This window comes from Cygnus olor, chromosome 14 (genome assembly GCF_009769625.2).
Source record: "Cygnus olor isolate bCygOlo1 chromosome 14, bCygOlo1.pri.v2, whole genome shotgun sequence".
Classification (NCBI taxonomy): domain Eukaryota; kingdom Metazoa; phylum Chordata; class Aves; order Anseriformes; family Anatidae; genus Cygnus; species Cygnus olor.
In genome coordinates this window covers 13586932-13600138 of record NC_049182.1, presented here as the reverse complement: position 1 = coordinate 13600138, position 13207 = coordinate 13586932, and the positions used below count along the sequence as shown (strand labels likewise).

The 13207-nt window shown below is 42.4% G+C and overlaps 1 protein-coding gene across 5 annotated transcripts in view; it reads right to left on the bottom strand.

Annotated features, from left to right (window-relative positions):
- Positions 1-13207, bottom strand: part of FBXW11 (F-box and WD repeat domain containing 11) — a 75769-nt gene that overhangs the window by 53032 nt on the left and 9530 nt on the right. For 2 of the 5 annotated variants that reach the window (XM_040573122.1, XM_040573121.1), the window contains one exon: positions 6198-6299. The exons of the other annotated variants lie outside the window; for them this stretch is intronic. In XM_040573122.1, the coding sequence (XP_040429056.1) occupies positions 6198-6248 (51 nt within the window). In that variant the 5' untranslated portion in view covers positions 6249-6299. The remainder of the gene's footprint in view (positions 1-6197; positions 6300-13207) is intronic. 5 annotated transcript variants of the gene reach the window in all.

The window sequence follows — 13207 nt, the reverse complement described above, 5'->3', positions numbered from 1 at the left end:
GGCAACGCCGCCCTCTGCCAAAACCTCGCAGTCGCAGCACATGCGGCTAACACCAAACCGAGACCAGCCCCCAGGGTCTGTAACAGATACTAAGAACTGAAAAAAAAAAAAAAAAAAAAAAAAAAGACAACATGAGAAACTGCTGAAGACAATCCAGATTGATACCAATATTTAGAGCCGCCAGCTTCAACCACAAGAACACCTCTGCTGGGCAGTACCGCTCCTGAGTAACGGGGAGAAAAGCGAATGTTTTTACACCAGACCTACAGACTTCACAACTCAGGGCACCTCACTGCACAAGAAGGCATCCCGTGCTGATACCTGCAATCGCTTCTACAAATGCAATCCTTCGTTTTACAGCTTTCTGTCTCAGCAAGAAGTCTGTTTAACGCAGAGGGACAGGCACGAGTATTCCAGATATTGGAGAGAACGCTCTGGTCCTTTAAAAAAAAGGAATTCAATACGCATCTCTTTTTTAATGGACCTGTTGGACTGCTTCCAAAAGGGAATGCTAACAGTCCCACTGTTTTGAGGCAAAATACCAGAAGACATGTCAAAGAAGTATTTGTAAATGATTTCAAACCGAACAGACGAAGGAAAGCAGTTGTCTGGCTACTCCAACTCCCTTTAACAGCTGCGTAGAAGAATAACATTTTCAGAAAGATGCAGACTCCGCACTGACAGGCTCTTAATCACTGTCCAATTTGTGATTTCATGCACTGTAGGAAAAGGTTTTAGTAGAACGCATCTACTGCGCTCGGCATGATTTTAGGAATACGGCTTCATGTCTGTATCTGAATTTGTACTTTGAAAAAAATCAGTACAGCTATAAAAAAGATGCGGAAGTTTTCACAACAATAAATCAGAATTTAGTTTTCAAATACAATTTCTTCCAGTTATGCTTTGCATTTTTGTACTTCTGCCTTATCTGAATAGAAACATCAACCAACAGAAATTCAGAATTAGTAAAGAATAACAAGCAGAAGCTTCAGCAAGCTAATGCTGAATTGCATCCGATCAATAAATTAAACTTTCTTTGTGCCCTAGTTCAGCTGCGATGGCACTGAGATGCCTTACTGCTAAAAAATAATTTCCTTTGCAGGGAATACAACTGTGAAATAAATGTTAAAACCTAATGCTCCACAGTTCCACTTGCAAATTCTAAACAGTAATAAATTATGAATTGGCCACTTCAAAAGGCTTTTAAGACCATGTTTTTGTGAAGACAGCTTCCAGTTATGGAGAGTAAATCAATACACTCCCGTCTTAATCTATAAGCAGGGACAACGCTGGCAAGAACTCAGTCAATGTCACCTTCCTACTGCTTGCCCACCGTCAGGACACACCATGGGAGAAGGAAGCCGCAGAGAAGGGGAACATCACAGCTGGGCACGGCACTGTGCACAGGGCCAGAAGGGGCAGGCACAGCACAGAAGGCTCTCACAGGCCCTGGGAGCACGCGGTGAGCTCTGGAAGTCCATCACTCCTGTAGCGAGGTGTGCTCTCTTAATGCTTCCACCTACGTACACCTCGCGGGAACATCCCTGGAGGTCTTTAAAAGACATTTAGATGTAGAGCTTAGTGATATGGTTTAGTGGAGGACTTGGTAGTGTTAGGTCAGAGGTTGGACCAGGTGATCTTGGAGGTCTCTTCCAACCTAGATGATTCTGTGATTCTGTAAAAAAAGGGAAGAGCAGGACACTGCATACTGAAGGCTGAACGATTTATGAACAATAAATGAAAAGGTGTAGAAAAAACACATTGGGGGTTGTGAGTAAATAAGAGACGCAGGAGGAATCTGAGCCCAGTTTTAGAAGAGATATACTACGGTCGCTTCAAAAAAGCGACAAAAGAGGCATAACCAAATAGAAGGAGAAAGCAGTTGGTTGAGCAGTATTTGGTTACTAGATAAATTTTGTTACATCTATCTAATAATTTATTCCCCAAGCCTGATTTCATCACATCCTACATTATGCAACAATTCAAAGAGAGCCATTTGAGTACTTATCTTCTCTTGCCTTATGATTAGTCTTCAATTTAGGCTGGGGATGTTTACTTGCAGAGCTCGGAACACCGGGCGCCTCTCTGCGTGACAGCGCTGCTGGAGCTGCTTCCCACATTAGCATGGCAAAGCATTTTCAAGGCCACTGCAAAGCTTCATGAGGATGAAGCTACAGGAGGCGATGGATGCTCAGGGTTGCATTACACAACTGGTAACAGAACCAGTTTCTCTAAATACAAGTTACCAACACCTAAATGAGAGAGCGGGATGCTTTAATCGTGCAGTCAAATCCATATCAAAGAAAGGATGAAAACAGCAGCTATTTGAATCCAAGTGTGTTCATAATGCTAAGCTCCTGGTACAAAAACGATATTAAAGATAATTAAGTAGTTAAAAACAAGCCCTCTGAATCTATATAGTAATTTCAACCATTATTAACTGGCGTTTAATATACGCTTTTTAATACAACAATAACAAGTGACAGTAAGTGTCAAGGACTATTTCCAAACAATATTCATTATGATGAAAGTAAGAATGAAAGCAAACTTCAATACCACAATAGGTATTATTTTTTATTTAATTACGTCTCTCTCTCCATTCACTAACAGCTAACAGAAAACAGAGGGGAAAAATGTGTCCAGAAAACTGTAGAAACAAAGCAGGTATTTCACTGCATGAGATAAGCAGAGAATACAAAATACGACTGTATCCTGGGGGCTCTTTCTTTGGGGCCCCCAGCACAAGGACGTGGGGCTGTCTGAGCGGGTCCAGAGGAGGCCACAAAGGTGATCAGAGGCTGGAGCAGCTCTGCTGTGAAGAAAGGAGGAGAGAGCTGGGGCTGTTCAGCCTGGAGAAGAGCAGGCTTCAGGGAGACCTCACTGTGGCTTTTCAAAACTTAAAGGGGGCTTATAAGAAAGATGGAGGTCAACCTTTTGCTCTGTCAGGTATTGACAGGACAAAGAGGAATGGTTTTAAACAAAGAGAGGGGAGATTTAGATTAGAGGTTAGGAGGAAATTATTCACTCAGAGGGTGGTGAGGCACTGGAACAGGCTGCCCGGAGATGGATGCCCCATCCCTGGAGGTGTTCAAGGCCAGGTTGGACAAGGCCCTGAGCAACCTGATCTGGTGGGTGGCATCCTGCCTATGGCAGGGGGTTGGAACTGGGTGATCTTTAAGGTCCCTCCCAACCCAAGCCATTCTATTCTATGAAACTAACTGTAAAGAACTGTAATGCTGCCACCCAATCCACTGGCATCAGGGGATCTCTGCTTAAACGTTACAGCTTAATTTCAGAAGAGCCCAGTTGGGTTTCATGACTGCTAACAGTACTGTGAAAAGGCAGGGGTAAACCTAACCTCTGCTGCCTTCGTCCAGGTAGCGGACAGACCAAGCACTCTCGGAGCCTCCATGTTCCGGCAAGAGCTGAGACTGGGCAGAGCATCCTGAAGGCATTCTGCAGAGGCTCCAGAGTTCAGGCTCCCTCCTCGTTCTGGTCATCACTAACTGCTCTCCACACACAACACATACGGACAGGTGATACAACACCCAAAAAACTTCTTCCTATCACTGAAGGGCTTCTCTATTTCCCTCCTTAAGCTTGCTCATCAGCATTGCTCGACCTGAATGATCGCACACCTCCTGGTATGTGCGTCCTACCTGTTTCTAAACACGGGCTCACAGCTTAAGAAACAACAAAGGGCAAGTCACAGTGCCAAAATAAAAAATGGGGAAAGACAGCTGGTGCCACTTTCACTTCCAAGTTCCCCTTGGGACATCACTGAGTCACATGCCTGAAAGGAGAACTTTTTTTTCTTAAAATATCTCTCACAGATGCTTCTAAGAGATTCAAAAACTCTTACTCCAGGTTGAAGTTCTACACACAAAACAAAAATCAAACTTCTCCACACACACACACAAGACCTCTATTTCGGAACACAATTAAAACCCAAACCCTCTCTGCCTTCCCTCTCCGCCTCTCGGCACAGGGCCCGGCCGGCAGGAAGGCACGAGGGGAACGGGCCGGGCACACAAAACAGCTGCTCTCCATGCACCCGGCCAGCCTCAAAGCAATCCCACCAGCTTCAACAACGCGCTTACACTTGCTGGGATGTAATTTAGTACTAGAATTTGTTAGCCACACGAACTGCTACTAATCTAGTTTAAAACATGCTGGGAACGTTCTATTCCTCCAGGCACACGGAGCAGGAGGCCTGCACAAACTAACTGGTCTGTCTAAGATGACTGGCATTACAGCTGGCAGGTCTGCAACAACTCCTGAAAACAACACACCTTTGACAAAGTTTTCCGAGTGACACATCCTGACCTGACAGCTTCGTTAGCCACGGTTTTTAATGATGCCGCTGCTGGGTGGTAGCAGGTCTCCAGAAGTGTGGTATGTGGTAAGCTACCACGCACCTGCCAACAGATGCTTTAAGAGGAAAAAAACCATCCATACTAAAGAGGTTTACGGTTAATTCAGGTGAACACTATTACCGAGCCCTTCCAGCTCCCCTGCCCGGGCTGGGGAGGGCCGTGCAGGCCGACCGGCCTCCGTGCAGCCACCAAACCAGGGCGGACAGGCACCGCTTCTGAGACCGTTACTGACGGCACAACTGCCCCTAACCTGAAGCTGTCCTCCGACCGCTCGACACAGCTAGGAGTAAGCGACAAACTGGGAAGGGCTGGAAAGGCTTCGGGGCCCCCCAGCACCACCGGCCACCTCAGCTCCGAGCGCCTGCTGCACAGCTCTGAGATGCTCTTCGGCCATGGACAGGTCAGGTACCACAAGAAAAAAAGAAATTCCCATTCCTGAAAGTTTTATTTTACTTTTCCAACGAGAGGGTGAGTGTTGAGGATCGGGGAAAGAGAGCAGAAAGGTCTCATACTAGAGCTAGCTTGCAAATATTCCCAAGACAGGCACCAAACCTCCGTGACTTGCACAGTCATGACTTGTGATACCCATGATTTGCCCATGATGCAGCGCCAATTTCTATAAGGTTCTATTAACCACCCATACATTTATCTTGGACGGTTTTTTCCCTGCAAAATAGTATTTCAAAATTGAAAACAAAGCAGTCAAACAGAAAACGGTTGTATTTTAACAGAAAATCTGAAACTTCAATTTGAAAATGTAAATTTGCCAGAACATTTTGCATGCAAGAGGAGAGGTTTTTAAACACACAGTTAATCTCTAAGGCAAGACATTCATGTTATCCAGTATCTGAACTTAAATGTACTGGCTGCAAACAAAACTCAATTTGCTTAAAAGAAATTGCTTTGTGAACGAAAACTTAAGCATTTGTTTTGTACACATGAAAGACTGAACCACTGAGTAATGCTATTGTGTTCGAAAAGATACTAATATTAAATAATAATTATGTTCTGCTAAAAACTTTACATTCAGAAACACTTCAGGAAGCGCCACAGAGTAACTATACATTTACTTTCCAAGGTAAATATCCTGGGAGGTGAGAACTTCACTGGTATCAAAATCTCCTTTTCATTATTTATCTTTTTTCAATCCCTCCCACACCTGTAAAGAAACACAGGCAAATCCCCCATCTATAAATTACGCAGGCCCAGCTTTAACTGTTTACTAGCAGCAAAACAACAGAGCTTGATTTAGTGATCTTCTGTGCGGAGTGACCCCCATCCCTTGCTCTTCCCTTCTTAGCAGTTAAGAGGCTGAGTTACTCTGTTAACCCAAAAGGCTCCCCGACTCCGGGCTAACTACTCTGCATTCAGGCCTGCGCAATGACTAAATGTAAGGCTGTAACCAGGATCATACTTGGTAGAAAGTAAAAAGCTTATCCTTTCTAAATTAAATCACAAAAATATTACAGGCTATGCAGTTCATTGCAATTTAAGAGAAATGGCAAAGCTCATTGCATATTTTTTTTTTAATTAAACAAGAAAGCAAAACATAGCAGGCAACATGCACAACTATGCTACTTATATCACAACTTCAGTAAACAGGCAATAAAACACAAAAGCTCTCCCCCTCCCGCAGAGAACCTACTGTACAGAAAGCCCTCTTAAGGTGCACTCCTACAATGCAGTTAAGTAGAAGGTTTCAGCAAAGGATGCACAAAAAACATTTAGCAGACTTAACAATTTGATTAAACAGAGTCCTGAGAGTTTAACAATGTTCAACAGCATACGCATAACATTTACAACAAGAAAGAAGAAAGGCACCTGGAGACATCTGACACTGGGCATGCTCTGCAGGCATCTCAGTGCGCACATGCTCTCTACCAGGTTGGAGCAGCCTAGCCACAAAGACCTTGGCACAGAACACTGCAGGGTGACAAAAAGGAAGGAAGAGAAGAAGCAGTTAGATGCCACAACAAATCACTCAAGGCAGGCAACTCATTAGTACGTTAACGTGGGTACTTATCTATGGCATTTCTACATTAAGCACGAGGTTAGTGGCCAAGGGTAAAATAACGACTGAAGATCCTTTGCAGAAAGCGAGCCGTCGCTCTGTCCTACCAAGGATAACGAGCTCATTTCCCTCGTTCCTCTGTCCTACCAAGGATAACGAGCTCATTTCCCTCGTTTGCAGCCTGCAGGCTTCAGTGCAGGGTGGCAGTGACAACCCCATAGCAGGATGGGAGGTGCGGCAACACGGGGCCAAAAGCCCAACAATGCAGGTTAAGGGCAGGGGCAAGTCCCCAGAGCATGGTCCTGGGGATTTGGGGGAATTAAGGCTTGGCACCCCACCCCGTCTCATCTTCCCCAAACAATTTGTGCTTATTTGTTCTGACAGCAGAGCCTACGTTAACTCCTGAGGTCACGGTCCACGTATCGGGGCACTGACACAACCAAAGCATGTGCTTTAGAAGAGGAACGCCACCTGGCTATGTTTCGGTTGCAAGACCAAGTTCTGCTTACTTAAGACATAGTGTCCTGCTGCTTTAGTGGGTTATGGGGGTATTATCAGTTACATGTATCCTGTAAGCCAAATTATGCCCTACAAACGTTTATCACTCATACCACCACCCAAGCCCAAAAGAACCAGGCTTCACGACCCGATTCCACGCTGCTGACACTACAAGCGAGGAAAAGTTTGGAAGTGTTGTTTCATTGCTTAAGCTGGAGAAGTTCACTGCAGACAGACTCTGCAGCCCTTTTACAGCTCAGTGATATTATTTCACAGTTCCTTTTAAGGGTACAATAGTAACTGCACAACCACCAGAGAAAGCTAGAGAAAAGGATTCAATTACCATCAGGCAGCTCACAAACCCGGCTCCAAAATTTGGCTCTCGGTATTTTTCACATGGGCTTCCAATTTAGTTGTAAAAAAGACCAAATCATTACAAGACAATCCCACAGGTCACAGCTGAAGCAGAATACCCCAGGTGAAGACTTGGGGAGACCCTTGTTGTGCCAGCAGGGAAGGGAAGGAGGGAACCCAGAGCAACTGAGGAGATAAAACCTTTATTTAAATTTTCGTTTCATATCTAATGAATAAAACACAAGGAAGGGTAAGACTTTCGTCCCTGTGCTTAAGAGAGATTAAAGCAAAAACAAGGCAAGAATGATCCCAGCAGGTAAAAATAAAATTGTTAATGCTATATTGTACGGTCTTTTCCTTCAATATCAAAATAGGCGAGTTTTAGATTATTAAAAGATTCTTTAAAGCTTAAAGAAACATGATTTTCCGGTTAGCTACCGATTAATCCAGTAGGTCTATGATCAGTTTGCAGTAAGATGACATGCCCTCATACAAACAACTGAAATTCAGGTCCCAGACCTGTTTTGGACAGTCAGCCAGTGATACTAGGGAAACTATCTCAATTTCAAGAAGATCGTCAAAAAAAGAGTATGTTTAAAGACAGGGGATGTACCGTTCAAATCTATTATGATATTGAAGATGTCGGACCTTAATCAGACCTTACAGTTCTACCTGAAAAGTGCATACAGGTACAGAAAACTTCCTTTTTGATCTGTGTCATTAGTTGATCCTATTTGGCACAGTATCTCGATGGCGTTTCAGCAGCACTGAACCATCAATGCTCAGTGCATTTATTAAAGCCTGAATAAGTTTTTGAATTTTTAAATACAGAGGCCCAGTAAAAATTTTAATTCTGCTCACGTCACTTAGTTAAAAGTCATTGATCACGACTCACAACAATGTTCTCTCCTAACATCTCCAAGTCCGGTGTACAAAACCGTGTGTGATCAACCTACACGTGCAGACTTCCCAGGTACCCTGTCAGCCCTCCAGTGGACTTCAGGAGCCCACAAATCACAAGCTAAAAATCGCTGGTTTAGGCCATCAGACCGTGCTTGCCTTTAGGAATTACTTTTGCTAAGCAAGCTGAATATTAAGAACTTAAGAGAAATGTGGGTAACTTGAGAACAACTTTTTAATTTAGTTCAAAACACATTAGACAAGGAGGCCATTTCCATGCCAAGCTTAAGCCACACAAAAACCTCTCCACGGCATTACGAAACCCTGAATGAAAGGATTTATAAAAACCACTGGACACTTAACTGCAGCAATGCTATTGCACAATCCTACAAATTAAATATTGCATTCTACTTCACACTAGAACAGGAATGTGCAAATATTTGTGCGCTTCACTGGCATGTTATTTCTTGACCCTGTCTGCGTATGAGCTGCTGGTTATAAATAAAACCACAGCAGCGTATTAAGACTTTTAATTTGTGAATAACAAGGACCTGAACTTATACCCTCACTTTCCACTTGCCTTTCATCAGGATCCCAGGGAGCTGCAGCACAATTCAATAAAAACTGGGAAAAGTGCGTAAAACTCACTGCACAAAGTACTGGTCCTAGAGATGGTGGTGCCAGTCCCCAGTGCACCGCAGACAAAAATGGAGTGGAAAGACATCCAAGTCATCCAGGACAAAAAACAAAATGGCCAAAAAAAAAAAAGACCAAACTTTAGGAAGCCAACTCCTGCTCCACAAATCTCTGTGGCTGAGGTCAGAAGTATGGAATATCTCACTGAATGGGTTTTTTGTTTGTTTGTTTAAAAAAAAGGTGCAATACTGAATGAATTTCATGTCCGTGCACAAAGCACGTGGGTGTTTTCACTGGCTGGTGGGCATAACATTCAGTGTACATTTAAACCAGCGTCAGTCGCACTAGCAGACAACAAAACCTTGGAGGTTAAGATAAGGCCAAACCTCAAGTTTTAAAGCTAATTCTCACTGCAGTTTTAGGTGACACATCAAGGCTGCTGTGCTCCTCTGAAGGCAATACTCAGAGAGGAGCAACAAATGGATGCAAGAGGGGCTCTCCAGCGCCGCAGCAAGGAGCAAATGATGCTGAAACAATAAATACAAAGAGAAACCATTGTTCTGACCTTCTGGATACCTTACGTTCAAAAAAAAGGTAATACCTTAACGCTTTGGTAGGCCAGCCTCAGGAACGACATTTCAAGATTTAGGTTTCAATCTTAAGTCACAAATTCAAAAAAAAAAGTATGCAAAGGTTTGAATTTGCATTCCACGCAAAATTTTAAGTCTTATCAGTTAAAAAAAGGAATATGCTTTTAAGTCTTTCAGGTTAGATGCTAAGAACTTCTTACATGAATAGTAAAGCATGCAGCAATGTTCTTCTGATAAATCAAATTTGTAGGTAATAACTTTTTAGGATAAAGGTTAAAGAATTCAACAGCCCCTGAACAATATAAAGTTTCTGTTCACTTGGGACTTCGCACAGGTGCAGAGCACCATTTTGTTAAAGCACTGTAAAATGTCCAGAAATCTTTGGTTTCAGTGCATTTAAAATTAGAATTCACATCCAAACAGAAATATTCACAATTTTATACCAAGTTAGCGCAAGAAATGCATATGGACTAGAGCCTGTGTTCCTGGTGGAACTAACACACACTTTACAACCAGTGATGGAAATGCTGTGGCGTCATAGTTCAGAAAGCATCAGCACCACTAGGCCTTCTTAGTAGAACTTTTATAAAGTATTAGAATTCTGACCTCAAACATTTCCACCAAAATTACATTCATTTCATTTATATAAGATAATTTAAGGATTCAAAACGTATTGTGGGACATTTACAGATTTTGAGATTCTGTTCTTAAGGTTAAAATATCCCTGCTTTTGAAAAAGCTTCTAGACAGTTAAAAAGAGAAGGGGGAAGGGAGGTATTTTTGAATTTTGAAGAGAAATACAGAAAAACAAATGAATTGTCTAATAAACTTCATTTTTCAAGAAGCATTGCTAACCATATGCATTCACTCCCCCTGCCACTGTTTTCTTTCTTACACAGTTTATTACACGATCAAAATTGAGCATAAGTACCTAACAAATCATTCAAGTTCCCAAATTCTGAAGTGCTTTTCCCAACTTCCTTGTGAAAACAAAGCAGCTCCTCAGGAAGTTTAGCTCGTGTTCTGCATTTCTTTGAGGTCTTTTCCAACCTTAACAATTCTATTCTATGATTTCCGTAGAGCTATGAATAGATTCAGACTGGCAGAGTCAGGTACAACCAAAAAACTTCAGCCTTCACTCTGAATTCTCTTCACGCTTTTAGTTGTCAGAAACTCACGTGCAACTCTACATTTGTAATGGGCTGTGTGGTGTACTTTGATGTAGGCCCGGACCAACGGAACTGATGCTTTTTTATTTCCATTAGCCCTCACGACTGATAAACGCATGGGGTAACCGCTGTTACTTAAAACGTTCTGTGTCTGGAAGTGACGCATCCACTGGTAGCTCAGACCTAGTGCTGCAAAGAGGGGCATTCCCACAAGCGGTGCTCGACTTACGGACAGTCAGGACATTTTATGAAAGCTTTAGGCTCCCAAGTCAGATTTAGTATCAAGCCCAGATCTTAGTTTCTCAAAAATCTGCATTAAGCACGATAAGAAAAAATATAAAGCAGTAACACTGTTCAAAGGCCTTCAGCATTATTTTACACTCAGCAAGGAACAGTTGCCAACTACTCAGCAAGCCCCGGCCCCTTTTGCTAGCTGGGACATCCTCTAGCTCTTACCTGGTGTCGTTACCTTACGCAATTCATTCAAAACATCTGTAAGCAGAACAGTGCTGAAACAACTAGATATTGGAACAAGCACTCCGAGTATTTGCAAGACGTAGAAAATGAAAAGTGTCAAAGTATACTTGTAATTGTGAATATTTGATCGGAAATAAAGTGTGGGGGCATGCACGTAACACGAATAAGCATGTTCCACAAGCGACAGCCTGGCTTGGCATGGTACCACATTCACTGTGCCGCACATTTTGGCACGTTTGGTATCTTTGCTGGGGTACTCTGAAACAAAACAACTGGTATCAGACCAATAGTAGTACTTCGTACTCTTATTTTCATTTCAAAACCAAGATGTCCCTTGAGAGATGGGTGTGTTCACATGCCCCATACAAGCTGGAAGTGGTGGCATCGCATCACTACCTTTTCCACAGACAAAATGCAATCTCACGTCCAGACTTGAGTGTCCGATTTGGAAGGCTGTCCGAGTACCATTCTTACAATGCATTTCCAAAATGCAAGGAGTTTCTCTCACATGTTCTGCTTCAAAAACAGCTGCATTCTCAGGTCAAGAAAGTTGTCCTTGTACAAGAGATTTAGCTTGCTCTCGCATTTCCGTGCTTTGGAGAACTAGGGAAGTTAAAAATGAGGCTCTTGAAAGTAAGTATCGGAGTAGTAAGCTCATCTTAACTTGTAAAATGCTTTTGATTTTTCCTTTATTGTTAGTAGATCATTCAAAAAATAGGAAACCAATAGCTGAGTCACTCTTGCATTAGAAAAATCTATTCAGAAAAGATTGCCATTCACAAAGTATCGCTCAATGATACAACCTCCCAATTGTCATTCAAGATCTGCACGTAAGCTTCTTGCATTTGGAGGAAAACACTAAGTGAGAAATTAGGAAACTTAAAGCAAGGCAAATGAGGAGAAATTTATCTGATAAATTATTTTCCATTACCACGCTGTTCTTCTAATAGGGCAATGAATTCACAGAAGCGTGATCAATAATGCAGTCCCGTTCTGCTCCTGAAGATCAAAGTATGCGTTTGCTACAACAAAATGAACGCTACAAAAGGAATATGGATTCAGTGGAGAAGAGATTAAGTGCTTTCTTTGCATATAACAACAACCTTACTCCATTATAATTTATTCATCAGAATAAGACTCGTGAGATGCAATATCTTGTTTTCAGGAGGACACAGAAGACTATAGAGAAAATCCTAATACATTTACATCGTAGTCGCTCTTCAATGTTAACTGAAAGCAGTCTAAATTTTCCAAAATACACAGTTTTTAGGTTAACCTTTGCTTCCTTCGTACAGTGACACCCCAATTCCAACGATTTCAAAACTTCTCAATTGCGATACTCCTTGCTGCACTAGCACATCCTACGTTACATAAAAAAAGCCACTTTGAAAGAAAACTGGCTTTCTTACTCTCTTATGCAGGAGGAACAGAGGTGTTACAGACATCTACAGACAGCAGTACACCTGCTAATAGTAAATCATAACTGGAAGGAAAAAAGAGACCTAGCACTGCCAACTGGAATAGTAGAAACTTTAAAGTAAGTTGAATACTCACGGAACTGTAGATGAAGCTTGCCTAAAACTGTAAGAGCTGGCTCAGACTCTTTTCTGAATTCAGTTTTCAAGGATGGGGACTAACGCAATCTAACAAAAACATTAACCTGATCTAAAAACACAGCCTGGACAAGGCAGTGTGCACTTTAACTTGACTAGTTTGAACAAATACTAATTCCAGGCTTAGTACATAGTAAAATGGTAGATTTGCATTCGGTGCTTGTATTTTAAATGTTGCAGAGGGGCATTTAAATCACCTTTGAAAGCTGGGTTACATTTTACTTTTAAAAAAAATAAGATTCAGAACCCAGCCAAGAACTAAGCCTCCAACCTGCACATACTTCCATGCAGGTTCAACTGAGCCTTTGGTAGAACCGTTCCGGGTTTCAAACAGCTAAGCACTTCATACAACATTACATATCCTAACGCTGGGGATCTTAATCAGCAGGAGCACGCATTTACACTTCCCCTTTCCCCCACCCCCAGTGTATTTAAATTATTTCCTTGTTTCAGTTTTCATCATTAAAGATGTCGAGATCACTTCTGCCTCCCCATTCTCTCAGTTCAGAAGAAGGCACGCCCCGAGGGGAAATGCTCCATGAGAAGATTTTATTTCACCGGGCAACTCCGAGGCGAGGGATGG